The sequence below is a fragment of the Salmo trutta genome, chromosome 1, assembly GCF_901001165.1.
Source record: "Salmo trutta chromosome 1, fSalTru1.1, whole genome shotgun sequence".
Taxonomy (NCBI): domain Eukaryota; kingdom Metazoa; phylum Chordata; class Actinopteri; order Salmoniformes; family Salmonidae; genus Salmo; species Salmo trutta.
Window position 1 is genome coordinate 77,463,729 of NC_042957.1, and position 26,066 is coordinate 77,489,794.

Here is a 26,066-nt window from a genome sequence, read left to right on the forward strand (position 1 = left end):
CATCTGCATTCATTCATATTTTACAGCTTTTATTTCATGATCATGTTGATCAACAGTATATTTCTTGACTTGTTGCTTTGATACCATTCAACCTGTGTTTTATTTATATATATATATGCCGAGCTAGATTGTAATATCAAACACTTTATAATGGAATATTTCTACATATTGAATGCTTAGAGAAGCACACTCTTCGAAGGGTTGACTTTTCTACACAATGTCTGTCTGCCCCCCGGGGGCCAAACACCTGTATGACAGTTACTGTATTTCAACACACCTGTATGACAGTCACTGTATTTCAACACACCTGTATGACAGTTACTGTATTTCAACACACCTGTATAACAGTTACTGTATTTCAACACACCTGTATGACAGTTACTGTATTTCAACACACCTGTATGACAGTTACTGTATTTCCACACACCGGTATAACAGTTACTGTATTTCAACACACCTGTATGACAGTTACTGTATTTCCACACACCGGTATGACAGTTACTGTATTTCCACACACCTGTATGACAGTTACTGTATTTCCACACCTGTATGACAGTTACTGTATTTCCACACATCTGTATGACAGTTACTGTATTTCCACTGTCATCCGTCATCCATCATTTCCCCATATCAATGAATCCATCATAGTTAGGCTACATCAAGGACACTACTCCAGTATAGTTAGGCTACATCGAGGACACTACTCCAGCATAGTTAGGCTACATCGAGGACACTACTCCAGCATAGTTAGGCTACATCGAGGACACTACTCCAGCATAGTTAGGCTACATCGAGGACACTACTCCAGTATAGTTAGGCTACATCGAGGACACTACTCCAGTAGTTAGGCTACATCGAGAACACTACTCCAGTAGTTAGGCTACATCGAGGACACTACTCCAGTATAGTTAGGCTACATCGAGAACACTACTCCAGTATAGTTAGGCTACATCGAGGACACTACTCCAGCATAGTTAGGCTACATCGAGGACACTACTCCAGCATAGTTAGGCTACATCGAGGACACTACTCTAGTATAGTTAGGCTACATCGAGGACACTACTCCAGTATAGTTAGGCTACATCGAGGACACTACTCCAGCATAGTTAGGCTACATCGAGGACACTACTCCAGCATAGTTAGGCTACATCAAGGACACTACTCCAGTAGTTAGGCTACATCGAGGACACTACTCCAGTATAGTTAGGCTACATCAAGGACACTACTCCAGTATAGTTAGGCTACATCGAGAACACTACTCCAGTATAGTTAGGCTACATCGAGGACACTACTCCAGCATAGTTAGGCTACATCGAGGACACTACTCCAGTATAGTTAGGCTACATCGAGGACACTACTCCATCATAGTTAGGCTACATCAAGGACACTACTCCAGTATAGTTAGGCTACATCGAGGACACTACTCCAGCATAGTTAGGCTACATCGAGGACACTACTCCAGCATAGTTAGGCTACATCGAGGACACTACATCATAGTTAGGCTACATCGAGGACACTACTCCAGTATAGTTAGGCTACATCGAGGACACTACTCCAGTATAGTTAGGCTACATCAAGGACACTACTCCAGTATAGTTAGGCTACATCGAGGACACTACTCCAGCATAGTTAGGCTACATCGAGAACACTACTCCAGCATAGTTAAGCTACATCGAGGACACTACTCCAGTATAGTTAGGCTACATCGAGGACACTACTCTAGTATAGTTAGGCTACATCGAGGACACTACTCTACTATAGTTAGGCTACATCGAGGACACTACTCCAGCATAGTTAGGCTACATCGAGGACACTACTCCAGCATAGTTAGGCTACATCGAGGACACTACTCCATCATAGTTAGGCTACATCGAGGACACTACTCCAGTATAGTTAGGCTCCATCGAGGACACTACTCTACTATAGTTAGGCTACATCGAGGACACTACTCCAGCATAGTTAAGCTACATCGAGGACACTACTCCAGCATAGTTAAGCTACATCGAGGACACTACTCTAGTATAGTTAGGCTACATCGAGGACACTACTCTACTATAGTTAGGCTACATCGAGGACACTACTCTACTATAGTTAGGCTACATCAAGGACACTACTCCAGCATAGTTAGGCTACATCGAGGACACTACTCCAGCATAGTTAGGCTACATCGAGGACACTACTCCAGTAGTTAGGCTACATCGAGGACACTACTCCAGCATAGTTAGGCTACATCGAGGACACTACTCCAGCATAGTTAGGCTACATCGAGGACACTACTCCAGCATAGGTAGGCTACATCGAGGACACTACTCCAGCATAGGTAGGCTACATCGAGGACACTACTCCAGCATAGTTAGGCTACATCGAGGACACTACTCCAGTATAGTTAGGCTACATCGAGGACACTACTCCAGTATAGTTAGGCTACATCATGGACACTACTCCACACATGATTATGCATTTCCCTGTTTGGAAATATTTTAACCAAATTATATAACAGTGTTCTCCCTCAGCCTTTAAAAAACATCTGCTGGTAGATACAGTATCTATACAGAGTGCTGACAATAAATACAGGCATGATATTCCAGCCATAAAAGCATTAATATCAGGCCTCCTCAATAAGACGTGTTGTGAATGACCGCATCATTCTTGGTGTGCTGAGATCATGAGGATGAGGACATCTTCTTGCCGACAGGATTCGTGTGTAACGGCGTGAGATACAGTACCCTCACTTTACAGTTGGTGGTGACATCATTCCAAGTTCAGTGACAATGACGTCACTTATGTTGCGTTCAAAGCAACTGGGAACTCAGAAATCTCTGACTTCAGTGCGTTCAAGACAATTGGGATTTTTTTACATTTTTTTTGAACGGTCATCCAACTTGAAATTCCAACTCGGGCCTCCTACAGCACTGACTTTCTGACCTTTCCAGAGTTCCCAGTTGTCTTGAAAGCACCAGCAATGAGGAACTGCTTCCTGGAAGGAAGATGCTTCTATGACATCACTCTGTCAGTCAGTTAGGGTGGAGTCCAGCCAGCCCAACACCTCCTGGAGTCCCTGGCCGGAACGAGCGCTCAGTTCCAGGGTCGTGATTGGCTGGGTGGCAGAGGCGATGATGTCATCCATCCTGAACAGTGACATCATCTCTACGAGACTCATGGTACAAGGGAGGTCCCTGGAGGAAGGGTGGGAGGAGAAAGGGTTAGACATTTGCAAAGCGAGGGAGAGGCAATGTTTAATTTATGTAAAGGAGGCAAATAAAGTTTATCTCTACTAGACTCATGGTACAATGGAGATCCCGAGGGGAAGAGTGGGATGACAATCAGTCAGAAAATTTGCAGGGAGGGAGAGAAATGGTTTGTTGATAGTCATGCAACGCGGTGGGGGAAAAAAGCATTTAAAGTGGGAGTATATTGGGAGGAATTAGATACAGTCAGGTCCATAAATATTTGGACATTGACCAAGTTATTATTATTTTAGTTGTCTACCACAGCATTTCGGAGTTGAAATTAAATAATGAATATGAGCTGAAAGTGCAGACGTTCAGCTTTAAGTTGAGGGTCTTTACCAAAAAGTAGTTGGACAATTGGCTGCTCAGCTGTTCCATGGCCAGGTGTGTGTTATTCCCTCATTAGTTCATTTACAAGTAAGCAGATAAAAGGTCCTGCGTTGATTTCAAGTGTTGCATTTGGAATCTGTTGCTGCTAACCCTCAATATGAAGTCCAAAGAGCTGTCACTGCCAGTGAAGCAAGCCATCATTAGGCTGAGAAATCCAACCAAACAACCCCATCAGAGAGATAGCCAAAACATTAGGTGTTGCCAAATCAACTATTTGGTACATTCTTAAAAAGAAAGAACGTACTGGTGAGCTCAGGAACACCAAAAGGCCCGGAAGACCACAGAAAACAACTGTGGTGGATGACAGAAGAATTATTTCCCTGGTGAAGGAAAAACCCCTTCACAACAGTTGACCAGATGAAGAACACCCTCCAGGAGGTAGGCATATCTGTGCCAAAGTCAACAATCAAGAGAAGACTTGACCAGAGTAAATACAGAGGGTTTACCACAAGATGTAAACCATTAGTAAGCCTCAAAAACAGGAGATTAGAGTTTTCCAAAGAACATGTAAAAAAGCCTGTACAGTCCTGGAAAAACATCCATTGGACAGATGAGACAAAGATCAACTTGTTCCAGAATGATGGGAAGAGAATGGAGAAGGGAAGGAACTGCTCATGGTCTGAAGCATACCACCTCATCTGTGAAGCATGGTGGAGGTAGTGTTATGGTGTGGACATGTATGGCTGCCAATGGAACTGGTTCCCTTGTATTTATTGATGATGTGACTGCTGACAAAAGCAGCAGGATGAATTCTGAAGGGTTTAGGGCTGTATTATCTGCTCAGATTCAGCCAAATGCTTCAAACTCATTGAACGGCGCTTCACAGTGCAGATGGACAATGACCCGAAGCATACTGCGAAAGCAACCCAATAATTTTGTAAGGCAAAGAAGTGGAATGTTCTGCAATGGCCAACTCAATCACCTGACCTGAATCAAATTGAGAATGCATTTCACTTGCTGAAGGCAAAACACCCCAAGAACGAGCAGGAACTGAAGACAGCTGCAGTTAAGGCCTGGCAGAGCATCACCAGTGAAGAAACCCAGCATCTGGTGATGCCTATGGGTTCCAGACTTCAAGCAGTCATTGACAGCAAAGGATTTGCAACCAAGTATTAAAACTCACAATTTAATTGATGATTGTTACGTTGTCCAATTACTTTTAAGCCCCTAAAATTGAGCCCCATATATAAAAAGTACTAAAATACACCGTTTACCTGATTTGGAGGTAAATACCCTCAAATTAAAGATGAAAGTCTCCACTTTCAGCTCATATAGATTGTTTCCTTTCAAATCCACTGTGGTGGCGTACAGAGCCAAAATGATAACTTGTTCAATGTCCAAATATTTATGGACATGACTGTACGTCTGGTTGGTAGCCAGGAGTCTGTCCAGTAAGGTGCAATGTTGCAAAACATTCAGATACAACTGTATTGTGCTGAACAAACCTGATTGTCTGTCATGTAGAGAATAAGGGATCACGTCACATCTATTCATTACATTTCTATCTGAATGTTTAGTCTCAAAAGTCCACTGTGATCTTAGCCAGAGAATGTGTAGTGTAGTGTGTTACTACAGGACCTCTTGTTGAAGATAACCAGGACAGAGGCTGTGTGGAGAGGTTCTGCAGACAGGACAGACAGGAGCTGGATACAGGACGACGACATCTGGGTGGTGTTAGCAGAGTCCACCATGAACTATATAGAGGACAAACACAATGATATGATTTTAAATCATTTCATGCCTGCAGTCGATCAAAGCCTGAAATTATGCAGAATGCACAGATGATCTCCCAGTTTAGTGGGCTGATGGTCTACCGTGTACTGCAGTGATATTAGCCTATTCATACCTCTGGTTGATCTCCCAGTTTATTGGGCTGATGGTCTATCGTGTACTGCAGTGATATTAGCCTATTCATACCTCTGGTTGATCTCCCAGTTTATTGGGCTGATGGTCTATCGTGTACTGCAGTGATATTAGCCTATTCATACCCCTGATTGATCTCTATTTCTGATCAGAGGAGCTTTGCTTATTGATCATATAGAAATATTGACTATTTTTGCATTAAACTTCACCATTGATGGAATATGTGTACACAGTATTATTGAGGTTATTCTAAACATTTACAAGGAATTCTTTCCAAATTGAGAGGAACATCTTCCTGTATAGAAGTCATGACGTGGTTCTGATGCTGCTGCCATCTTGGACTAGGGCTGGACAAACCTGAATGCGTAGAGGTTTAATTGATAAAATGTCTATGTCCAATAAGAGAGAAGTATTGACCCACCCCAGCTCGCTCACAGTCACCCTCTTCTTCTTCAGAGTAGTAATATTAACTCAACTTTTTAATTTAACATTTATTTAACTAGGCAAGTCAGTTAAGAACAAGTTCTTATTTACAATGACGGCCTACCCCGGCCAAACCCAGACGGTGCTGGGCCAATTGTGCACCGCCTTATGGGACTCCCAATAACGTCCGGATGTGATACATCCTGGATTCGCACCAGGGACTGTAGTGACGCCTCTTGAGATGAGATGCAGTGCCTTAGACAGCTGCGCTACTCAGGGAGACTTATACACTGTATGGATGTGGTTCTGGACTCACGATGACAGAGGAGCAGTCCGTATAGTAACTGGGCCAGATAGGACCCATACAGCCTCCCAGCTCTCTCACAGTCACCCTCTTTCTCTTCAGAGTCAGATCTGTCAGGTTGGTGCCCACCTGTAACAGATGGAGACATAATAGTAGCCTAGAATATCCCTTTTCTGTTCAAGACGTCCTCAAATGGTGACTGACACAACAATCACTGTGGTGAATACCGAATGGACTCACCGTAGGTAGAGTAACAGGGGGTTCCCCTAAATCAGCTGTGCCATCTCTCACACTGAGCTGTGAATAGTCTGTTAAGGGTGATTAAATAGACACTGTAGCATGGAAATGTACTCTGAAGATACATATTGGAGTGAGACATGGGCTGCCTTCGTCTCAATAGTCTCCTCTCCTACATCTTCTTCATTTGCACTGATATTAAACACAGGATAGGTGAGAAGAAGAATATGGTGGATGTGTATTGGAAAACTGTCATCAGATTCCAAGCAGATGAAGGAGAGGAAGATGAGGATACGAGGAAAGGAAGCCGCTGATTATTGAGACGCATCCATGGTCACAATGGCTAGCTAGCAAACGTTAGCTTATTATCTTGTTTGCTTGCTAAATCAATCTCAATGCTGGTTAATTTGAAAGGATATTCTGTAAACGTTTCAAGAGAAGAGTTTTTCCAACACCGGTTGCACCGAGCAGCAAACACATTTCGTAAAAACCAACAAAGACTTGATCCGTATCAAACTTGTCGAGACTAGTTAGCTAGCAAGCAAGCCTCTCCAGCTTACTTTGACACCATGGCGACGCTCATATGATCAACTTTAGTTGCTATGTTTGCACAAATAAGAAGCAAATCTTTGCAAATCCAATTTCTCATTAGTTATTTCATCACCGACGGACCCGGAACCAAAACATTGAATCACTTCCTTTCCTTCGAAAACAAGCCACGCCTTCTTCCACCCAGTTGTCAAAACATAAACAGACAGCTACAGGAGTGGGAGTCAACCCTAAAGAAGTTTGGGAGTCAAACAAGAACAATAGGTTCTTCTTCAAGCGTTTGGAGAGCATCTTGGAGAACAGCCATGGAAGCTCAGCTAAAGAAGGAGCTGGGAACATCCATGCTGAAGTCAGCAGGCCATTCTGGAGGAGGTTGTATCAGCCAGGGACAGAGCTTCGATACTGACCACGGGAGAGTGTTTGTCAAGATCAACCACAAGAGTCAGGTTCTTCATTTACTTCATTACTAATTCCATACTGCATGCCTTTACATTGACATGTGAAGTCACTCAAAATAGATTAACACTGTAAAATAGTAGCCTAATAAGGATCATTTGTCAGTTATATCAAACAATATTTTGTTGCAGGCTATTTGGCTACACACTATCAAATGAATTACATTAGTCAGCACTCTGAGAGCAAAGGATTAGGATTCACAATAGAGCCGTCCAGTCATGTGATGGCCAAATCAGAGCGCTGTTGTTGTGCACAGAGATGGATGTTTTTATGTGATAGGCAGTCCTAATCCTGACCTCTGAAAAGTCATAAACTGCCTTCTCTGAAGGCTGCTAGACTACTTCCATGGTAGGTGTAATCCAGTGGAGGCTGCTGAAGGGAGGACGGCTCATAATAATGGCCGGAATGGAGTTAATGGAATGGCATCGACAAAAAAAAAGATATACCATGCGTTTGATACCATTCCATTCACTCCATTCCAGCCATTAAACTCCATTTCAGCCATTATTATGAGCCGTCCTCCCCCAGCAGCCTCCACTGGTGTCATCACTTTTTCTGTACAATACATTTCATCACAAAGGTATGGTATAATTGGTCAATGTCATGATGATCATCACATGTCTTATCCTCGTCCCCCAGGCGAAGCGTATGTTTGATGGGGAGTTGGCTAGCTTGGTAGCCATCGTCATGACAGACACAGTGAAGGTCCCCAAGCCTGTCAAGGTGATAGAGCTGGATACAGGAGGGGCTGTGTTCGTCATGGAACATGTTGACATGAGGGGTCTCAGCAGGTATGAGAATCTCCTCATACACTGTTTAATACAGACCTTTCTTTCCTTCTTCTTCTTCTTTATTTATCTTCTTCTTCTTCATCATCTTCTTCCTGTTCTTCTTCTTCTGTATGCATTAGTCTAGTATTCTTGTTATGTCTTACTTTATTACTTATTCTTCTCTGCTCCTCTGGGGATGTAGAGGTGAATCCAGGCCCTGCAGTGCCTGGCTCCACTCCTACTCCACAGGCGCTCTCTTTTGATGACTTCTGTAACTGTAATAGCCTTGGTTTCATGCATGTTAACATTAGAAGCCTCCTCCCTAAGTTTGTTTTATTCACTGCTTTAGCACACTCTGCCAACCCGGATGTCCTAGCTGTGTCTGAATCTTGGCTTAGGAAGTCCACCAAAAACGGTGAAATCTTCATCCCTAACTACAACGTTTTCAGACAAGATAGAACGACCAAAGGGGGCGGTGTTGCAATCTACTGCAGAGATAGCTTGCAGAGTTCTGTCCTGCTATCCAGGTCTGTACCCAAACAATTTGAACTTCTACTTTTAAAAATCCACCTCTCCAAAAACAAGTCTCTCACCGTTGCCGCCTGCTATAGACCCCCCTCGGCCCCTAGCTGTGCTCTGGACACCATATGTGAACTGATTGCCCCCCATCTATCTTCAGAGCTCGTGCTACTAGGCGACCTAAACTGGGACATGCTTAACACCCCAGCCATTCTACAATCCAAGCTTGATGCCCTCAATCTCACACAAATTATTAATGAACCCACCAGGTACAACCCCAAAGCCGCAAACACTGGCACCCTCATAGATATCATCCTAACCAATGTGCCCTCTAATTACACCTCTGCTGTTTTCAACCAAGATCTCAGCGATCACTGCCTCATTGCCTGCATCCGCTATGGGTCAGCGGTCAAACGACCTCCACTCATCACTGTCAAACGCTCCCTGAAACATTTCAACGAGCAAGCCTTTCTAATCGACCTGGCCTTGGTATCCTGGAAGGATATTGACCTCATCCCGTCAGTAGAGGATGCCTGGTTATTTTTTTTAAATGCCTTCCTCTCCATCTTAAATAAGCATGCCCCTTTCAAGAAATTTAGAACCAGGAACAGATATAGCCCTTGGTTCTCCCCAGACCTGACTGCCCTTAACCAACACAAAAATATCCTGTGGCGTTCTGCATTAGCATCGAACTGCCCCCGCGATATGCAACTTTTTAGGGAAGTTAGAAACCAATACACACAGGCAGTTAGAAACGCCAAGGCTAGCTTTTTCAAACAGAAATTTGCTTCGTGCAACTCCAACTCTAAAAAGTTCTGGGACATTGTAAAGTCCATGGAGAATAAGAACACCTCCTCCCAACTGCCCACTGCACTGAGGATAGGAAACTCTGTCACCACCGATAAGCCCACTATAATTGAGAATTTCAATAAGCATTTTTCTACGGCTGGCCATGCTTTCCACCTAACTACCCCTACTGCATTCAACAGCACTGCACCCCCCACAGCTACTCGCCCAAGCCTCCCCCATTTCTCCTTCTCCCAAATCCATTCAGCTGATGTTCTGAAAGAGCTGCAAAATCTGGACCCCTACAAATCAGCTGGGCTTGACAATCTGGACCCTTTCTTTCTAAAATTATCTGCCGAAATTATTGCAACCCCTATTACTAGCCTGTTCAACCTCTCTTTCGTGTCGTCTGAGATTCCCATAGATTGGAAAGCAGCTGCTGTCATCCCCCTCTTCAAAGGAGGTGACACTCTTGACCCAAATTGCTACAGACCTATATCCATCCTACCCTGCCTTTCTAAGGTCTTCGAAAGCCAAGTCAACAAACAGATTACCGACTATTTTGAATCCCACCGCACCTTCTCCGCTATGGAATCTGGTTTCAGAGCTGGTCATGGGTGCACCTCAGCCACGCTCAAGGTCCTAAACAACATCGTAACCGCCATCGATAAGAAACATTACTGTGCTGCCGTATTCATTGACCTGGCCAAAGCTTTTGACTCTGTTAATCACCACATCCTCATCGGCAGACTTAGTAGCCTTGGTTTCTCAAACGATTGCGTCGCCTGGTTCACCAACTACTTCTCTGACAGAGTTCAGTGTGTCAAATCGGAGGGCCTACTGTCTGGACCTCTGGCAGTCTCTATGGGGGTACCACAGGGTTCAATTCTTGGGCCAACTCTTTTCTCTGTATACATAAATGATGTCGCTCTTGCTGCTGGTGAATCTCTGATCCACCTCTACGCAGACGACACCATTCTGTATACTTCTGGCCCTTCTTTGGACACTGTGTTAACAACTCTCCAGACGAGCTTCAATGCCATTCAACTCTCCTTCCGTGGTCTCCAACTGCTCCTAAACACAAGTAAAACTAAATGCATGCTCTTCAACCGATCGCTGCCTGCACCTGCCCGCCCATCCAGCATAACTTCTCTGGACGGTTCTAACTTAGAATTTGTGGACAACTACAAATACCTAGGTGTCTGGTTAGACTGTAAACTCTCCTTCCAGACTCACATCAATCATCTCCAATCCAAAGTGAAATCTAGAATTGGCTTCCTATTTCGCAACAAAGCATCCTTCACTCATGCTGCCAAACATACCCTCGTAAAACTGACCATCCTACCAATCCTCGACTTCGGCGATGTCATTTACAAAATAGCCTCCAATACCCTACTCAACAAGCTGGATGCAGTCTATCACAGTGCCATCCGTTTTGTCACCAAAGCCCCATATACAACCCACCACTGCGACCTGTATGCTCTCGTTGGCTGGCCTTCACTTCATAATCGTCGCCAAACACATTGGCTCCAGGTCATCTACAAGACCCTGCTAGGTAAAGTCCCCCCTTATCTCCGCTCACTGGTCACCATAGCAGCACCCACCTGTAGCACGCGCTCCAGCAGGTATCTCTCTGGTCACCCCTAAAGCCAACTCCTCCTTTGGTCGTCTCTCCTTCCAGTTCTCAGCTGCCAATGACTGGAACGAACTACAAAAATCTCTGAAGCTGGAGACTCTTACCTCCCTCACTAGCTTTAAGCACCAGCTGTCAGAGCAGCTCACAGATCTCTGCACCTGTACATAGCCCATCTTTAATTGAGCCCAAACTACTACCTTTTCCCCTACTGTATTTATTTATTTTATTTATTTTGCTCCTTTGCACCATATTATTTATATTTTAACTTTTAACTTTCTTCAAACTACAAATCTACCATTCCAGTGTTTTTCTTGCTATACTTTATTTACTTTGCCACCATGGCATTTTTTTGCCTTTACCTCCATTATCTCATCATTTGCTCACATTGTATATAGTCTTATTTTTTTCTACTGCATTATTGATTGTATGTTGTTTTACTCCATGTGTATCTCTGTGTTTTTGTATGTTGTCGAACTGCTTTGCTTTATCTTGGCCAGGTCGCAATTGTAAATGAGAACTTGTTCTCAACTTGCCTACCTGGTTAAATAAAGGTGAAATAAAAATAAAAATAAATAAATTGTGATGATTGAGTGTGTTAATGGTTATCTGATTGATTCCCCCAGGCACTCTAAGCAGCTGGGAGAGCGTCTGGCTGATCTGCACCTACACAACCAGAGACAAAGCGACAGACAGAACAAGGAACAGCAGACTGTTGGTAAGTCACCTAGTCCATTGATTGATTGATTGATTGATTTTGGGGTAAAACAATTTGTGCAGTTTAAAAGTCTAGCTTTCTCACATATACAACATCAGACTACTGCATGCCTTCACTCTATTAAATGGAAAAAGGAGCTGACGTTCCTGCCATTTTAAATGTAAACAAGAAAATGACCTGATGTTTCAGTCATTTAAATGTAAACAGGAAAAGGACCTGATGTTCCTGCCATTTAAATGTAAACAGGAAAAGGAGCTGATGTTCCTGCCATTTAAATGTAAACAGGAAAAGGACCTGATGTTCCTGTCATTGACCAGTTTGGGTTCCAGGTTCCCACATGCTGTGGATACCTCCCTCAGGTGAGCTACTATGCAACAGATTGTCTGATATTGGGAGGCACTAGATTTCCACCTTTCCCACTAGTGAATACGAGACTGGAATATGTGGTAACGTAACTGTATGCTATAAATCTAAATAAAGATAGTTCCACACTCTATATACAGCTCCTGTCACATCCTGACCATAGTAAGTTGTTATTTTCTATGGTAGAGTGGTCAGGGCGTGACAGGGGGTGTTTATCTGTTTTTGTATGTCTATGTTCAGGTCTAGTTTTTGTATTTCTATGTTGGTCGTTGTTTGGCATGACCTCCAATTAGAGACAGCTGGTTGTCGTTGCCTCTAATTGGAGGCCATATTTAAGTTGATGTTTGTCCTTGTGGGTGATTATATTTTGAGTAGTGTGTTTTTTCCCTCTCTGCGTCACGGTTTGTTGTTTTCTGGTTAGTTTAAGTATTTATGTATTGCATCACGTTTCACTATTAAATAAAGATGTAGAACTACGAAAACGCTGCGCTTTGGTCCGCTCCTTATCACAGCAGTGACAGCGCCAAGTCATTTATTGGTTAAACCACCAACGTCTCTGTGCCTTCAACATGGGATTTAAAGACCAACTGGATGAGAAAACCTGCCTATTTTTAATGTCATTTATCAGAGTTCCACTTTCTAACCTCTCTTTGTCTCTCTCTCTCTCCCCAGGAGAATGAGTGGCAGAGTGACTGGGTAACATTCTACTCTCAGCACAGACTACAGCACCAACTCAACATGGTGGAGAAGTCTTATGGAGACAGAGAGGCCAGGGAACTGTGGTCCCAGCTACAGGTAACTATGTTACTAGGTAACTACAGGGAACTATGGTCCCAGCTACAGGTAACTATGTTACTACAGGGAACTATGGTCCCAGCTACAGGTAACTAGGTAACTACAGGGAACTATGGTTCCAGCTACAGGTAACTATGTTACTAGGTAACTACAGGGAACTATGGTCCCAGCTACAGGTAACTAGGTAACTACAGGGAACTATGGTTCCAGCTACAGGTAACTATGTTACTACAGGGAACTATGGTCCCAGCTACAGGTAACTATGTTACTACAGGGAACTATGGTCCCAGCTACAGGTAACTAGGTAACTACAGGGAACTATGGTTCCAGCTACAGGTAACTATGTTACTACAGGGAACTATGGTCCCAGCTACAGGTAACTATGTTACTACAGGGAACTATGGTCCCAGCTACAGGTAACTAGGTAACTACAGGGAACTATGGTTCCAGCTACAGGTAACTATGTTACTAGGTAACTACAGGGAACTATGGTCCCAGCTACAGGTAACTATGTTACTAGGTAACTACAGGGAACTATGGTCCCAGCTACATGTATAACTAGGTAACTACAGGGAACTATGGTCCCAGCTACAGGTAACTAGGTAACTACAGGGAACTATGGTTCCAGCTACAGGTAACTAGGTTACTAGGTAACTACAGGGAGCTGTGGTCCCAGCTACAGGTAACTAGGTAACTACAGGGAACTATGGTCCCAGCTACAGGTAACTATGTTACTAGGTAACTACAGGGAACTATGGTTCCAGCTACAGGTAACTAGGTTACTAGGTAACTACAGGGAACTATGGTCCCAGCTACAGGTAACTATGTTACTAGGTAACTACAGGGAACTATGGTCCCAGCTACAGGTAACTATGTTACTAGGTAACTACAGGGAACTATGGTTCCAGCTACAGGTAACTAGGTTACTAGGTAACTACAGGGAACTATGGTCCCAGCTACAGGTAACTATGTTACTAGGTAACTACAGGAAGCTGTGGTCCCAGCTACATGTATAACTAGGTAACTACAGGGAACTATGGTCCCAGCTACAGGTAACTATGTTACTAGGTAACTACAGGGAACTATGGTCCCAGCTACAGGTAACTATGTTACTAGGTAACTACAGGGAACTATTGTCCAAGCTACAGGTAACAATATAACTAGGTAACTACAGAGAACTATGGTCCCAGCTACAGGTAACAATATAACTAGGTAACTACAGGGAACTGTTAAAACAATAACACAGACTACAGCACCAGCTCCATAAGGTTCTATACTATCCCCAATCCTAAACCAAGCCCTTACTCCTATGCCTTATGTTATTTTTGAGATCCGAGAGGACTTTATGGGGGATTGATCTTCTGTCTGATATCTCCTCTCAGCTGAAAATCCCTCGGCTATTTACCGACATCGAGGTGTTCCCCGCCCTGCTTCACGGGGACCTGTGGGGGGGAAACGTAGCAGAGTGTTCCGACGGCCCTGTCATTTTCGACCCCGCCTCCTTCTATGGCCACGCTGAGTACGAGCTGGGCATCGCCGGGATGTTCGGAGGGTTCAGCGACTCCTTCTACTCTGGGTACCACAACAAGATCCCCAAGGCCCCGGGGTTTGAGAAGAGGAATCAGCTGTATCAACTCTTCCACTATCTGAACCACTGGAATCACTTTGGTGGAGGATACAGAGGGTCCTCACTGAGGATCATGAAGGATCTGGCCAAATACTGATCATATATGTACAGTAGCATGATGTACAACTACACTACCCATAATGCTCTGTAAAACAGACACACCAATGACACTGACCAGATTGAATGACCTCACAAAGTCTTACACTACAGCCTAGTCTTCCATCCAGAAGGGAACAAATCATTTTTGGGTGAAAATATTAGTTATTTTGAAAACCTTTTAACTCGAAAAGCAAGAAACAAAACTATGATGCTATGGTATAGAAGAGAGATTCCACGAAACCCACTCCATATCCCTCTTTATCTTGAAATGCTTGAGAAGTCACATTTTTGGAGTTAACATTCCACTGCCGTTTGAAAGCAGAAGTGATTTTAATGCTATAGTGTAAGACTAAACATAGGGTATTGCACATCCGTTTGCTTAAATAAACATAGCAGCAAGCAAGGTTATGATCTGTTTGAGTTGTAACAATTAGCTTTGTTAAAAGCTGTGTTAATACTAAGAATGCAATGCTAAATAAAGTACATTACTTCCTGTATCGTGACCAATATACATTACACTATGTTTTGAATACCTCAATAAGGACAATAACCTAATAAAGGGCAAATATACACTGAGTTTACAAAACATTACAAACACCTTACTAATATTGAGTTGCACCCCCCTTTTGCCCTCAGAACAGCCTCAATTCATCAGGACATGGACTCTACAAGGTGTCGAATGTGTTCCACAGGGATGCTGGCCCATGTTGACTCAAATGCTTCCCACAGTTGTGTCAAGTTGGATGTCCTTTGGGGGGTGGACCATTCTTGATACACACAGGAAACTGTTGAGCGTGAAAAACCCAGCAGCGATGCAGTTCTTGACACACCTTGTACCTACTACCATACCCCGTTCAAAGGCACTTAAATGTGTCTTGCCCATTCACCCTCTGAATGGCACACATACACAATCCATGTCTCAATTGTCTCAAGGCTTAAATTATATATATATTTTTTATACCTGTCACCTCCCCTTCATCTACACTGATTGAAGTGGATTTAACAGGTGACATCAATAAGGGATCATAGCTTTCACCTGGATTCACCTGGTCAGTCTATGTCATGGAAAGAGCAGATGTTGTTAATGTTTGGACACTCAGTGTATTTATGTGTCTATTTTCATAAAATACATGAGGTGAGATAATATTTCCACCTCTGAATATGTCTGATGCGTGAACCTCTGATGTGGCGCGTCCCGTCCCTCATTAACGAAACGCTTTTTTGTCCCCAATCGCATAACGTACTGTAGGGTGTAGCAACGTGCAAACTTCACAACAGATAACAGACCTCGGCCACTGCGTGATCATCATTATCTGAAGTTATAATAATACCTTTTCTGGACAGAATTTTCACAAGTACAGGTATGCATTCATAAGCCTACGATAACCAAATGTATGAGGTGTGTGTGTGTTCACTGATCACTCAAATTATGTTTGCTTTCTGTTGCCACTTGCCAACCAACAGTACTAGCTAGTTAGCTAGCATCATTGGATCAGCATGAATAGAAGCCAAATCATTGACACGCCCATGCTAGAAGTCACACGGTTCTCATCTAGCTATCAAAACTTCAAGGCAAGCTAGCTGTGAAATGTACCGGTCATCTAGGCAAGTATAATGGCCCAGACCGACATGGATTCCGGGGAGGATGGAGGCGGCGGCGGGGAGCCCGAGGTGATCGCTAAAGCCAGTGTCTTGGGAGGTTTTACCGAGAACACTGAGATTCGAGCCCTGATCTCCAGCCTACCAGTGGTTCACGAGAACATCGTGACACTGGAGTCAGCCATAGAGAGGTTCCTCGGTGAGATTCATACTCGACATGTTTAGTCTGTTGTTGTGGCCAACTTGATCCAGTCTTGCATGGAACAATCTGTGGGCTGTAGGCCTAAATGCATGTACTAACTACAGACAAAGTCTTAATAATATATTTATAACTCAGACATACCACAATCATAAGCAGTGACAGAAAAGTCAACAACTTTATGTTGACCAGTTCTTTTCTTTCTACAGTGATAATGGACCGTTATCAGGAGCAGCCCCATCTTCTGGATCCACATCTGGGTAACAACACAACACACACACAGCACAGCACATGTTATTCTGCTTTAGTGGAACATGGGCTTGTTAGGATAGCATGATGATGACAGTGTTTCTTTCCTGTGACCACAGAGTGGATGTTGAACCTGCTGTTGGAGCTCATCAGGAGTGAACAGTCTCCTCCTCTGCTGGTACACCTGGGCTTCAAATTCCTCTACATCATCTCCAAGGTAACTACAGACAGATGGATTCATCTCCAAGGTAACTACAGACAGATGGATTCATCTCCAAGGTAACTACAGACAGATGGATTCATCTCCAAGGTAACTACAGACAGATGGATTCATCTCCAAGGTAACTACAGACAGATGGATTCATCTCCAAGGTAACTACAGACAGATGGATTCATCTCCAAGGTAACTACAGACAGATGGATTCATCTCCAAGGTAACTACAGACAGATGGATTCATCTCCAAGGTAACTACAGACAGATGGATTCATCTCCAAGGTAACTACAGACAGATGGATTCATCTCCAAGGTAACTACAGACAGATGGATTCATCTCCAAGGTAACTACAGACAGATGGATTCATCTCCAAGGTAGCTACAGACAGATGGATTCATCTGCAAGGTAACTACAGACAGATGGATTCATCTCCAAGGTAACTACAGACAGATGGATTCATCTCCAAGGTAACTACAGACAGATGGATTCATCTCCAAGGTAACTAACTACAGACAGATGGATTCATCTCCAAGGTAACTACAGACAGATGGATTCATCTCCAAGGTAACTACAGACAGATGGATTCATCTCCAAGGTAACTAACTACAGACAGATGGATTCATCTACATCATCACACAGATAGTAAGATTTCAGTTTGTGAAGCCCAGCGTTCTGATGTGTGTGTTGTTTCAGTGGTGTCTTACCCTATGGCCTCAGGCTACAGTTAGACGTGTGGTGCTAGCTCAGCTTTCTCAGCCTGTGCAGTTGGGACAAGCCAGACTCCTCTAACTCAGGTGTTTTTGTCTCGGCCAGGTGAGAGGGTATAAGATCTTCATGCAGCTCTTCCCTCATGAGGTGGCTGATGTCCAGCCAGTCCTGGACCTCCTGTGTCGACAGGACCCCAAAGACCCAGAGGTGAGCCTGAATTTCTTAATTACGAGACCTCAGTGGTAGGTGGGGTCTATCACGTCCTAGCTCAGTAGCTAATGTTAGAGCTCCTGATTTCTCATGTTACAGACCTCAATGGAAGGTGGGTCTATCAGGTCCTAGCTCAGTAGCTAATGTTAGAGCTCCTGATTTCTCATGTTACAGACCTCAATGGAAGGTGGGTCTATCACGTCCTAGCTCAGTAGCTAATGTTAGAGCTCCTGATTTCTCATGTTACAGACCTCAATGGAAGGTGGGGTCTATCAGGTCCTAGCTCAGTAGCTAATGTTAGAGCTCCTGATTTCTCATGTTACAGACCTCAATGGAAGGTGGGTCTATCAGGTCCTAGCTCAGTAGCTAATGTTAGAGCTCCTGATTTCTCATGTTACAGACCTCAATGGAAGGTGGGTCTATCAGGTCCTAGCTCAGTAGCTAATGTTAGAGCTCCTGATTTCTCATGTTACAGACCTCAGTGGAAGGTGGGTCTATCAGGTCCTAGCTCAGTAGCTAATGTTAGAGCTCCTGATTTCTCATGTTACAGACCTCAATGGAAGGTGGGTCTATCAGGTCCTAGCTCAGTAGCTAATGTTAGAGCTCCTGATTTCTCATGTTACAGACCTCAGTGGAAGGTGGGTCTATCAGGTCCTAGCTCAGTAGCTAATGTTAGAGCTCCTGATTTCTCATGTTACAGACCTCAATGGAAGGTGGGTCTATCAGGTCCTAGCTCAGTAGCTAATGTTAGAGCTCCTGATTTCTCATGTTACAGACCTCAATGGAAGGTGGGTCTATCAGGTCCTAGCTCAGTAGCTAATGTTAGAGCTCCTGATTTCTCATGTTACAGACCTCAATGGAAGGTGGGTCTATCAGGTCCTAGCTCAGTAGCTAATGTTAGAGCTCCTGATTTCTCATGTTACAGACCTCAATGGAAGGTGGGTCTATCAGGTCCTAGCTCAGTAGCTAATGTTAGAGCTCCTGATTTCTCATGTTACAGACCTCAATGGAAGGTGGGTCTATCAGGTCCTAGCTCAGTAGCTAATGTTAGAGCTCCTGATTTCTCATGTTACAGACCTCAATGGAAGGTGGGTCTATCAGGTCCTAGCTCAGTAGCTAATGTTAGAGCTCCTGATTTCTCATGTTACAGACCTCAATGGAAGGTGGGTCTATCAGGTCCTAGCTCAGTAGCTAATGTTAGAGCTCCTGATTTCTCATGTTACAGACCTCAATGGAAGGTGGGTCTATCACGTCCTAGCTCAGTAGCTAATGTTAGAGCTCCTGATTTCTCATGTTACAGACCTCAATGGAAGGTGGGTCTATCAGGTCCTAGCTCAGTAGCTAATGTTAGAGCTCCTGATTTCTCATGTTACAGACCTCAATGGAAGGTGGGTCTATCAGGTCCTAGCTCAGTAGCTAATGTTAGAGCTCCTGATTTCTCATGTTACAGACCTCAATGGAAGGTGGGTCTATCAGGTCCTAGCTCAGTAGCTAATGTTAGAGCTCCTGATTTCTCATGTTACAGACCTCAATGGAAGGTGGGTCTATCAGGTCCTAGCTCAGTAGCTAATGTTAGAGCTCCTGATTTCTCATGTTACAGACCTCAATGGAAGGTGGGTCTATCAGGTCCTAGCTCAGTAGCTAATGTTAGAGCTCCTGATTTCTCATGTTACAGACCTCAGTGGAAGGTGGGTCTATCAGGTCCTAGCTCAGTAGCTAATGTTAGAGCTCCTGATTTCTCATGTTACAGACCTCAATGGAAGGTGGGTCTATCAGGTCCTAGCTCAGTAGCTAATGTTAGAGCTCCTGATTTCTCATGTTACAGACCTCAATGGAAGGTGGGTCTATCAGGTCCTAGCTCAGTAGCTAATGTTAGAGCTCCTGATTTCTCATGTTACAGACCTCAATGGAAGGTGGGTCTATCAGGTCCTAGCTCAGTAGCTAATGTTAGAGCTCCTGATTTCTCATGTTACAGACCTCAATGGAAGGTGGGTCTATCAGGTCCTAGCTCAGTAGCTAATGTTAGAGCTCCTGATTTCTCATGTTACAGACCTCAATGGAAGGTGGGTCTATCAGGTCCTAGCTCAGTAGCTAATGTTAGAGCTCCTGATTTCTCATGTTACAGACCTCAATGGAAGGTGGGTCTATCAGGTCCTAGCTCAGTAGCTAATGTTAGAGCTCCTGATTTCTCATGTTACAGACCTCAATGGAAGGTGGGTCTATCAGGTCCTAGCTCAGTAGCTAATGTTAGAGCTCCTGATTTCTCATGTTACAGACCTCAATGGAAGGTGGGTCTATCAGGTCCTAGCTCAGTAGCTAATGTTAGAGCTCCTGATTTCTCATGTTACAGACCTCAATGGAAGGTGGGTCTATCAGGTCCTAGCTCAGTAGCTAATGTTAGAGCTCCTGATTTCTCATGTTACAGACCTCAATGGAAGGTGGGTCTATCAGGTCCTAGCTCAGTAGCTAATGTTAGAGCTCCTGATTTCTCATGTTACAGACCTCAATGGAAGGTGGGTCTATCAGGTCCTAGCTCAGTAGCTAATGTTAGAGCTCCTGATTTCTCATGTTACAGACCTCAATGGAAGGTGGGTCTATCAGGTCCTAGCTCAGTAGCTAATGTTAGGGCTCCTGATTTCTCATGTTACAGACCTCAATGGAAGGTGGGGTCTATCAGGTCCTAGCTCAGTAGCTAATGTTAGAGCTCCTGATTTCTCATGTTACAGACCTCAATGGAAGGTGGGTCTATCAGGTCCTAGCTCAGTAGCTAATGTTAGAGCTCCTGATTTCTCATGTTACAGACCTCAATGGAAGGTGGGTCTATCAGGTCCTAGCTCAGTAGCTAATGTTAGAGCTCCTGATTTCTCATGTTACAGACCTCAATGGAAGGTGGGTCTATCAGGTCCTAGCTCAGTAGCTAATGTTAGAGCTCCTGATTTCTCATGTTACAGACCTCAATGGAAGGTGGGTCTATCAGGTCCTAGCTCAGTAGCTAATGTTAGAGCTCCTGATTTCTCATGTTACAGACCTCAATGGAAGGTGGGTCTATCAGGTCCTAGCTCAGTAGCTAATGTTAGAGCTCCTGATTTCTCATGTTACAGACCTCAATGGAAGGTGGGTCTATCAGGTCCTAGCTCAGTAGCTAATGTTAGAGCTCCTGATTTCTCATGTTACAGACCTCAATGGAAGGTGGGGTCTATCACGTCCTAGCTCAGTAGCTAATGTTAGAGCTCCTGATTTCTCATGTTACAGACCTCAATGGAAGGTGGGTCTATCAGGTCCTAGCTCAGTAGCTAATGTTAGAGCTCCTGATTTCTCATGTTACAGACCTCAATGGAAGGTGGGTCTATCAGGTCCTAGCTCAGTAGCTAATGTTAGAGCTCCTGATTTCTCATGTTACAGACCTCAATGGAAGGTGGGTCTATCAGGTCCTAGCTCAGTAGCTAATGTTAGAGCTCCTGATTTCTCATGTTACAGACCTCAATGGAAGGTGGGTCTATCAGGTCCTAGCTCAGTAGCTAATGTTAGAGCTCCTGATTTCTCATGTTACAGACCTCAATGGAAGGTGGGTCTATCAGGTCCTAGCTCAGTAGCTAATGTTAGAGCTCCTGATTTCTCATGTTACAGACCTCAATGGAAGGTGGGGTCTATCACGTCCTAGCTCAGTAGCTAATGTTAGAGCTCCTGATTTCTCATGTTACAGACCTCAATGGAAGGTGGGGTCTATCACGTCCTAGCTCAGTAGCTAATGTTAGAGCTCCTGATTTCTCATGTTACAGACCTCAATGGAAGGTGGGTCTATCAGGTCCTAGCTCAGTAGCTAATGTTAGAGCTCCTGATTTCTCATGTTACAGACCTCAATGGAAGGTGGGTCTATCAGGTCCTAGCTCAGTAGCTAATGTTAGAGCTCCTGATTTCTCATGTTACAGACCTCAATGGAAGGTGGGGTCTATCAGGTCCTAGCTCAGTAGCTAATGTTAGAGCTCCTGATTTCTCATGTTACAGACCTCAATGGAAGGTGGGTCTATCAGGTCCTAGCTCAGTAGCTAATGTTAGAGCTCCTGATTTCTCATGTTACAGACCTCAATGGAAGGTGGGTCTATCAGGTCCTAGCTCAGTAGCTAATGTTAGAGCTCCTGATTTCTCATGTTACAGACCTCAATGGAAGGTGGGTCTATCAGGTCCTAGCTCAGTAGCTAATGTTAGAGCTCCTGATTTCTCATGTTACAGACCTCAATGGAAGGTGGGTCTATCAGGTCCTAGCTCAGTAGCTAATGTTAGAGCTCCTGATTTCTCATGTTACAGACCTCAATGGAAGGTGGGTCTATCAGGTCCTAGCTCAGTAGCTAATGTTAGAGCTCCTGATTTCTCATGTTACAGACCTCAATGGAAGGTGGGTCTATCAGGTCCTAGCTCAGTAGCTAATGTTAGAGCTCCTGATTTCTCATGTTACAGACCTCAATGGAAGGTGGGTCTATCAGGTCCTAGCTCAGTAGCTAATGTTAGAGCTCCTGATTTCTCATGTTACAGACCTCAATGGAAGGTGGGTCTATCAGGTCCTAGCTCAGTAGCTAATGTTAGAGCTCCTGATTTCTCATGTTACAGACCTCAGTGGAAGGTGGGTCTATCAGGTCCTAGCTCAGTAGCTAATGTTAGAGCTCCTGATTTCTCATGTTACAGACCTCAATGGAAGGTGGGTCTATCAGGTCCTAGCTCAGTAGCTAATGTTAGAGCTCCTGATTTCTCATGTTACAGACCTCAATGGAAGGTGGGTCTATCAGGTCCTAGCTCAGTAGCTAATGTTAGAGCTCCTGATTTCTCATGTTACAGACCTCAGTGGAAGGTGGGTCTATCAGGTCCTAGCTCAGTAGCTAATGTTAGAGCTCCTGATTTCTCATGTTACAGACCTCAATGGAAGGTGGGTCTATCAGGTCCTAGCTCAGTAGCTAATGTTAGAGCTCCTGATTTCTCATGTTACAGACCTCAATGGAAGGTGGGTCTATCAGGTCCTAGCTCAGTAGCTAATGTTAGAGCTCCTGATTTCTCATGTTACAGACCTCAGTGGAAGGTGGGGTCTATCAGGTCCTAGCTCAGTAGCTAATGTTAGAGCTCCTGATTTCTCATGTTACAGACCTCAATGGAAGGTGGGTCTATCAGGTCCTAGCTCAGTAGCTAATGTTAGAGCTCCTGATTTCTCATGTTACAGACCTCAATGGAAGGTGGGTCTATCAGGTCCTAGCTCAGTAGCTAATGTTAGAGCTCCTGATTTCTCATGTTACAGACCTCAATGGAAGGTGGGTCTATCAGGTCCTAGCTCAGTAGCTAATGTTAGAGCTCCTGATTTCTCATGTTACAGACCTCAATGGAAGGTGGGTCTATCAGGTCCTAGCTCAGTAGCTAATGTTAGAGCTCCTGATTTCTCATGTTACAGACCTCAGTGGAAGGTGGGTCTATCAGGTCCTAGCTCAGTAGCTAATGTTAGAGCTCCTGATTTCTCATGTTACAGACCTCAATGGAAGGTGGGTCTATCAGGTCCTAGCTCAGTAGCTAATGTTAGAGCTCCTGATTTCTCATGTTACAGACCTCAATGGAAGGTGGGTCTATCAGGTCCTAGCTCAGTAGCTAATGTTAGAGCTCCTGATTTCTCATGTTACAGACCTCAATGGAAGGATAACCCTTTAGTTGAAGGGTACCTTCATAAAGTATACATTGATAAACATTACATTCCACGTTCATAAGCAGAGTATCCATTGCTTTTACCCTCTTGTTGTTACCTTTCTAGATTAGGCCTGTAGGGATTTAACTGTTTACTTTCTAGATTAGACCTATAGGGATTTAACTGTTTACTTTCTAGATTAGGCCTATAGGGATTTAACTGTTTACTTTAGATTAGGCCTATAGGGATTTAACTGTTTACTTTCTAGATTAGGCCTATAGGGATTTAACTGTTTACTTTCTAGATTAGGCCTATAGGGATTTAACTGTTTACTTTCTAGATTAGGCCTATAGGGATTTAACTGTTTACTTTCTAGATTAGGCCTATAGGGATTTAACTGTTTACTTTCTAGATTAGGCCTATAGGGATTTAACTGTTTACTTTCTAGATTAGGCCTATAGGGATTTAACTGTTTACTTTCTAGATTAGGCCTATAGGGATTTAACTGTTTACTTTCTAGATTAGGCCTATAGGGATTTAACTGTTTACTTTCTAGATTAGACCTATAGGGATTTAACTGTTTACTTTCTAGATTAGACCTATAGGGATTTAACTGTTTACTTTCTAGATTAGGCCTATAGGGATTTAACTGTTTACTTTCTAGATTAGGCCTATAGGGATTTAACTGTTTACTTTCTAGATTAGGCCTATAGGGATTTAACTGTTTACTTTCTAGATTAGGCCTATAGGGATTTAACTGTTTACTTTCTAGATTAGGCCTATAGGGATTTAACTGTTTACTTTCTAGATTAGGCCTATAGGGATTTAACTGTTTACTTTCTAGATTAGGCCTATAGGGATTTAACTGTTTACTTTCTAGATTAGGCCTATAGGGATTTAACTGTTTACTTTCTAGATTAGGCCTATAGGGATTTAACTGTTTACTTTCTAGATTAGGCCTATAGGGATTTAACTGTTTACTTTCTAGATTAGACCTATAGGGATTTAACTGTTTACTTTCTAGATTAGGCCTATAGGGATTTAACTGTTTACTTTCTAGATTAGGCCTATAGGGATTTAACTGTTTACTTTCTAGATTAGGCCTATAGGGATTTAACTGTTTACTTTCTAGATTAGGCCTATAGGGATTTAACTGTTTACTTTCTAGATTAGGCCTATAGGGATTTAACTGTTTACTTTCTAGATTAGACCTATAGGGATTTAACTGTTTACTTTCTAGATTAGGCCTATAGGGATTTAACTGTTTACTTTCTAGATTAGGCCTATAGGGATTTAACTGTTTACTTTCTAGATTAGACCTATAGGGATTTAACTGTTTACTTTCTAGATTAGGCCTATAGGGATTTAACCGTTTACTTCCACGTTGTTTAATGTATTATATGTATAGAAGTGACATGTTTGTCTTTGTATTGTCCCTGTCTGTATCTTGTTATGGTTACAAATCAAATGTTATGGACTTAGAGTGAACTGCTTACTTACAGTCCTTCCCAACAATACAGAGAGAAACAATAGAAAAGTAAAACACGTAATAATAAATACACAACGAGTAACGATAACTTGGCTTTATATACGGGGTACCAGTACTGAGTCAATGATAACTTGGCTTTATATACGGGGTACCAGTACTGAGTCAATGATAACTTGGCTTTATATACGGGGTACCAGTACTGAGTCAATGATAACTTGGCTTTATATACGGGGTACCAGTACTGAGTCAATGATAACTTGGCTTTATATACGGGGTACCAGTACTGAGTCAATGATAACTTGGCTTTATATACGGGGTACCAGTACTGAGTCGATGATAACTTGGCTTTATATACGGGGTACCAGTACTGAGTCAATGATAACTTGGTTATATATACGGGTTACCAGTACTGAGTCGATGATAACTTGGCTTTATATACGGGGTACCAGTACTGAGTCAATGATAACTTGGCTATATATACGGGTTACCAGTACTGAGTCAATGATAACTTGGCTTTATATACGGGGTACAAGTACTGAGTCAATGATAACTTGGCTTTATATACGGGGTACCAGTACTGAGTCAATGATAACTTGGCTTTATATACGGGGTACCAGTACTGAGTCAATGATAACTTGGCTTTATATACGGGGTACCAGTACTGAGTCAATGTGCCGGGGTACGAGGTAATGGAGGTAGATATGTACGTCTAACTAGGAATAAAATGTACCGACCGTAGCAGCAGCGTATGTGAGGAGTCAAAAAAAGGTCAATGCAGATAGTCCTGGTATCTATTAGTTAACTATTTAACTAACTATTTACCAGTCTTATGGATTGGTTAACTATTTAACTAACTATTTACCAGTCTTATGGATTGGGGGTAAAAGTTGTTCAGGGTCCTGTTGTTTCCAGACTTGGTGCATCGCTACAGCTTCCTGTGAGGTAGTAGAGTGAACAGTTTATGGCTAGGGTGGCTGGA

General features: G+C 43.3%; 3 protein-coding genes and 1 long non-coding RNA gene across 4 annotated transcripts in view; 3 read left to right on the plus strand and 1 right to left on the minus strand.

Annotated features, from left to right (window-relative positions):
* Positions 1–8: 8 nt before the first annotated feature.
* Positions 9–7,174, minus strand: LOC115208251 (ADP-ribosylation factor-like protein 16). The gene is made up of 5 exons (XM_029776161.1): positions 6,867–7,174; positions 6,451–6,509; positions 6,223–6,339; positions 5,199–5,314; positions 9–3,176 (listed from the first exon to the last, which is right to left on the minus strand). The coding sequence occupies exons 1-5, from the start codon at positions 6,925–6,927 to the stop codon at positions 3,011–3,013; spliced, it is 519 nt and encodes a 172-aa protein (XP_029632021.1). The 5' UTR covers positions 6,928–7,174; the 3' UTR covers positions 9–3,010.
* A 4-nt stretch (positions 7,175–7,178) lies between these two features.
* On the plus strand, positions 7,179–15,265 carry LOC115208245 (ketosamine-3-kinase). The gene is made up of 6 exons (XM_029776148.1): positions 7,179–7,442; positions 8,092–8,243; positions 11,787–11,878; positions 12,164–12,237; positions 12,914–13,036; positions 14,419–15,265. Exons 1-6 carry the CDS (start codon positions 7,302–7,304, stop codon positions 14,758–14,760), a joined length of 924 nt encoding a protein of 307 aa, XP_029632008.1. The 5' UTR covers positions 7,179–7,301; the 3' UTR covers positions 14,761–15,265.
* LOC115208258 (uncharacterized) lies at positions 13,107–14,239 on the plus strand. Its single transcript, XR_003881128.1, has 3 exons — positions 13,107–13,132; positions 13,509–14,136; positions 14,201–14,239. It is a non-coding gene; the product is annotated as an uncharacterized LOC115208258 (long non-coding RNA).
* A 748-nt stretch (positions 15,266–16,013) lies between the features above and the next one.
* The window catches only part of LOC115208269 (tubulin-specific chaperone D-like), a 72,565-nt gene continuing 62,512 nt past the window's right edge, over positions 16,014–26,066 (plus strand). The window contains 5 exon segments of the mRNA XM_029776206.1: positions 16,014–16,123; positions 16,227–16,560; positions 16,770–16,820; positions 16,929–17,026; positions 17,838–17,939. Coding sequence (XP_029632066.1) covers positions 16,377–16,560; positions 16,770–16,820; positions 16,929–17,026; positions 17,838–17,939 — 435 coding nt within the window. The 5' untranslated portion in view covers positions 16,014–16,123; positions 16,227–16,376.